Genomic DNA, 4933 nt, shown 5'->3' with positions numbered 1-4933 from the left:
GGAGGCAGAGGTAGGCGGATCTCTGTGAGTTCGAGACCAGCCTGGTCTACAGAGCTAGTTCCAGGACAGGCTCTAAAGCCACAGAGAAACCCTGTCTAGAAAAACAAAACAAAACAAAAAAACAAACAACAACAACAAAAAGAACAGAATGTGCTCTTACCACTGAGCCACTTCTCCAGGCCACGACTAGCTTCTTATTTGCTGCTAAGGACACATAATGGAGAGCCTAATGACGAATGAATCAGCAAGTGTTCACTAGCAATTACGCATGTTTCTGCCATGTTTGAAAAAGCAGGATGTGAACTAAGCCCAGGCTGGCAAGTGGGGATACATTCAGTCATTCAGTAAGAAGGATATTTCTTTCTGTCTTTTTTTTTCTTTCACATTTGTTTTGAGATAAGGTCTTGCTATCTTGTCATGTAGCCCAGGATGGCCTCAAACACACAGTAATCCTTCTGCCTCAGTCTCCAGACTGATGGAATTACAGGTGCGAGCCATCATACCCAACAGTAAGGAATATATTTCAGTTATCATTTTCCTTTTTTTTTTTTGTCCTCAAAAACTTTTTTGAGGAAAGAAATCTTCAGAAGACAATGTGGATTATTTGAGATCTTGGATTCAAAATTACTTAGAAAGATTCATGCTAGAATTGTGAGAATTTGAAATGATGTGCACGGGATTCCTATTCCCTATGCTGACACTGTAACTTCTTTTTCAGGACTCATATCGAGGCTGAAATATCCCGTGTCTAAACAAAACAAGAATGCACCGTCCACTGCAGGCCTGGGTTATGGTAACGGCTTCTTTCTGTTGAGTTGGGCAGACTGGCAGTTACAAAAATTGCCTCAGTAGACCTTGTCTTATGGAATGTTCTTAAGATATACTGCTCTGTTAGCTGGGTGGTGGTGGCACACGCCTTTCATCCCAGCACTCAGGAGGCAGAGGCCGACAGATCTCTGTGAGTTTGAGGCCAGCTTGGTCCACAGAGTGAGTTCCAGGACAGCCATACATCCACAGAGAAACCTTGTCTAGAAAAAAAAGAAAGAAAACCAAACCAAAACAAAACAAAAAATGATATACTGTTCTGTGCCAGCTGTCTCTAGATATTTAACAATTTTCTCCCTCTAGTGGTTTCTTCTGGAACTGCAAAAGCAGCTTCAGGAAAGGATTTATTGTTGATGGTTTACATTTATTTATTTGTGTGTGTACACACAAATGTGCATTAGCACACAGATATAGGTCAGAGGATAACCCGTAGTTGTTTCTCTCCTTCCAACATATGGGTTCAGGGGATCGAACTCAGGTCTTCAAGTTTGGTGGCAAACACCTTTACCTACAGGGCCGTCTCACCAGCTCTATTTTAGTATCTAAAAAAATTCAACATCATTCATAAGTTTATTAACTGTCATAATTAGCCTAATCATAACTGATTTTGGAAGATTGTTTGGTTTACCTTCTTGCCTTTTGGCCATTTTGTACCTAAAACCCCCAGATTTCTCCAACCAGTAATCCCCTCCCCTTGAGAGTTACCTGAGTAAAGAAAGGTAGATTAGTACTCCTGAGAATTCACCCTTTACTGTTTTTCCTATTTGTTCCCTAATTGGGAATCTTATATAGTAGTATAGGCAATATATAGATCCTCAAAGAATCACAACAAGACTTTATTGGTAGGATCATGGGAAATCGATCCAAAGGACCTGACCTTCTTGAAGGAGCTTGGAACTGGACAATTTGGTGTAGTGAAATATGGGAAATGGAGGGGCCAATATGATGTGGCCATCAAGATGATCAGAGAAGGCTCCATGTCTGAGGATGAATTCATTGAAGAAGCCAAAGTCATGATGTGAGTTACATATTAAATTCAACTCTCCGTCCAGTTGTAGAAGGAATCTAGAAACCATAAAGACCGCACACTGTGGCCTAATATTACTTACAGGGACAGGAACTGAGGTTTGTTATGAGGGCCCTTTGGTGGGTTACCTTAAAAAGCTCCTGAGGTGCTGGGCGCTGGTGGCACACACCTTAATCCCAGCACTCGGGAGGCATAGACAGGCTGACCTCTGTGAGTTCGAGTGTTATCTTACTGGATGTTCTGTGCTAGGCCAACCTCTTCCCTACCCTCCCTTTTTATGACTGGTCTGCAGGGGCAAGATGGAGGACTAGCTCCCTGTCTCTCTTGTAGGAATCTTTCCCATGAGAAGCTGGTGCAGTTGTATGGAGTCTGCACCAAACAGCGCCCCATCTTCATCATCACTGAGTACATGGCTAACGGCTGTCTCTTGAACTACCTGCGGGAGATGCGCCACCGCTTCCAGACTCAGCAGCTGCTGGAGATGTGCAAAGATGTCTGTGAAGCAATGGAGTACTTGGAGTCGAAGCAGTTCCTTCACCGAGACCTGGTGGGACCTCAGAAGGACAGGGTGGGGAGCAGTGGGTGGGACGAGCATTGGAAGATATAGCATACAATGTTGGGGGGGGTTGCAAGTCCCAAGGTTTAGATTTTCTCTAGAAAACATCACAGATTCAGTGTACATCTGGCCCAGTGCTGAGCCCATCAGTTGTCTCCAGCCTCAGTTTCTACAGGCTTGCCACTTACCCTGAGTCTCTGTTACCTGTGAGGAAACACTACCCATTCTAGACCTGGAAGAGAAGAGCAGTCCTGTGTTTCCCACTAGGGCCACTCCTGGTACAAGGCTACCATTTGGTTACAGCAGAGTCACAGAGAGGACCCACGGACACATTCTGATCCACTTTTTCTTTTCTTTCTATTTTATTCTATTTTTGAGACAGGGTTACACGTAGACCAGGCTGGCTTTGGACTTCTGATCTTTCTCTACTCCCGAGTGCTAGGATTCTAGGTGTACATCGCCACACCTGGTCTATGCAGTACTGGGAACTGAGCTCAGGGCTTTGCTAGTCAAGCGTTCTACCAACTGACCACATCTCCAGCTCTCTCATGGTTTTTTATATGATTTATTTATTTTTATTTTATTTTTTGTTGTTTAGAGAAAGGGTTTCTCAGTGTAACAGTCCTGGCTGTTCTGTAACTTGCTTTGTAGACCAGGCTGGCCTCAAACTCCCAGAGATCTCCCTGCCTCTGCATCCCAAGTGCTGGGATTAAAGGCGTGCGCCACCACCACCAGGCCCTTTTTATGATTTATTTATTTATTTATTATGTATACAGTGTTATGCCTGTGACCAGAAGAGGGCACCAGATCTCATTATAGATGACTGCAGGTCACCGTGTGGTTGCTGGGAATTGAACTCAGGACCTCTGGAAGAGCATGCAAGCTCTTAACCACTGAGCCATCTCTCCAGCCCTAAACTCTTTTTATTATACTTAACATATTATAATACTTAAAGAGGCATAGTCTGCATTTAAAAAACAAGTGCACTTTGTAGTTTTTCTTGAACATCTAGACCATCTGAGAAGGCAGGACCTACAGTCCCACTGTCTGTGCTAAGAGTCACCTGGAGTTGGGTTGCAGCTCTCGCCTTCATGCCTGGCCTGTGTGCTCCTGCACTCTCTGTCCACTCCACTGCACTCTGCTTGCCTGCTTAGCCCCTGCAGGCATCAGTCTGTACCTCCGTTTCTTTCAGCCAGATGGAGACTCAGATTCCTCTAGTCTCTCTTCCAGAAGACAAAACACGCTTGTCCAGCATTCCTTCTGAATTCTCTTATCGGTTCAATGAAGCGGAGTGGTCCACATGAATGAAACTCTTCTGCATGCTTAGTTTAGGAATGCAGAGCGGGTTGCTCTCCATGTCATGAGAAAGCGACAGAATTTCTCAGGCTCAGCCCAAGTAGGCTGCCTTACCCTCATAACTTCAGCACTTTCGAGACTGAAACAGGAAGCGTCCCATGAGTTTGAGGCCAGCCTGAGCTACATAGGGAGGTCTAGTTCAGCCTGGAGTACAGGTTAAGACCCTCTTGCTAAAAAACAAACAAACAAAAACCTCAAAATTAAGGCCAAGGGAGATATTTTTGTTGGTAAAGTGCCTTCAGGGTAAGAAAAAAGAGCCAAGTTCAGATCCCTAGCACCCCTGTAAAAGCCTGGTGTGGCAACCCATATCTGTAATTCCACCACTAGGGATTTGGGCAGAGACAACCAGATGCCTCAAGCGTGTTGGCCAGCCTAGCCAAACCAGTGAGCTCTAGGTTCAGTGACCCTGTGATCAAGGAAGACACCTGACCTCAACCTCTGGCTTCCACATGCACACACATACATGTATATGTATGACTACACACACACACACACACACACCTCAGTAGCATCAAATAACTCCTTTAGGTGGGAGGTGCCTTTAGCTGAAGTCCATCAGTCTTCCCAGTTTCATTTTGCTGGTAGGCAGAAGTATCATGTCTTTAACCTGGGGCCAAGGGCTCACTGGTATCTCTTGTACTGCAGGCGGCTCGAAACTGTTTGGTAAACGATCAAGGAGTTGTGAAAGTATCCGACTTTGGCCTGTCTAGGTGAGTGTGTCTTTTTCATCTTCCTGATTATTGTTTCTTTTGGAAAAACAGTTGTGCTGTGTAGTCCATGGTGGCCTCAAACTCATCAGTATGCTATCTTGCCACTTCTCTGCTGCTGGGATTACAGGCATTGCTACCACACCTGACTTTTTCATCCACTTCTCTGCTGCTGGGATTACAGGCATTGCTACCACACCTGACTTTTTCATCCACTTTAAATGCAAAAACAACACACAGCAAATAAGGGCACATTATAATTTTCAATCTCTTTGTTTTCTTTTTTTTTTTGTTTTTGTGTTTTGAGACATGGTCTCTCTATGTAGGTCTGGCCGCCCTGGAGCTCACTATATAGAGCAGGTGGGATTGAAGGCATGCACCATCATGCATGGGCTTTCTGTTCTCATTATACTGTCTTCTAATAGCTGCATATTCTGAATTATTTAGTTCACTCCTTTTTTT

General features: G+C 44.4%; 1 protein-coding gene across 1 annotated transcript in view; it reads left to right on the top strand.

Moving 5' to 3' along the window:
• Positions 1 to 4933, top strand: part of Btk (Bruton tyrosine kinase) — a 31135-nt gene that overhangs the window by 19215 nt on the left and 6987 nt on the right. Inside the window, exons 10-13 of the mRNA XM_026784852.1 lie at positions 719 to 793; positions 1672 to 1843; positions 2183 to 2399; positions 4410 to 4474. Of these exons, the coding sequence (XP_026640653.1) occupies positions 719 to 793; positions 1672 to 1843; positions 2183 to 2399; positions 4410 to 4474 (529 nt within the window). The remainder of the gene's footprint in view (positions 1 to 718; positions 794 to 1671; positions 1844 to 2182; positions 2400 to 4409; positions 4475 to 4933) is intronic.

Source organism: Microtus ochrogaster, chromosome X (assembly GCF_000317375.1).
Source record: "Microtus ochrogaster isolate Prairie Vole_2 chromosome X, MicOch1.0, whole genome shotgun sequence".
NCBI classification, from domain to species: domain Eukaryota; kingdom Metazoa; phylum Chordata; class Mammalia; order Rodentia; family Cricetidae; genus Microtus; species Microtus ochrogaster.
Note: the sequence above shows the minus strand (reverse complement) of the source record. Positions and strands in the feature narration are given on the sequence as shown.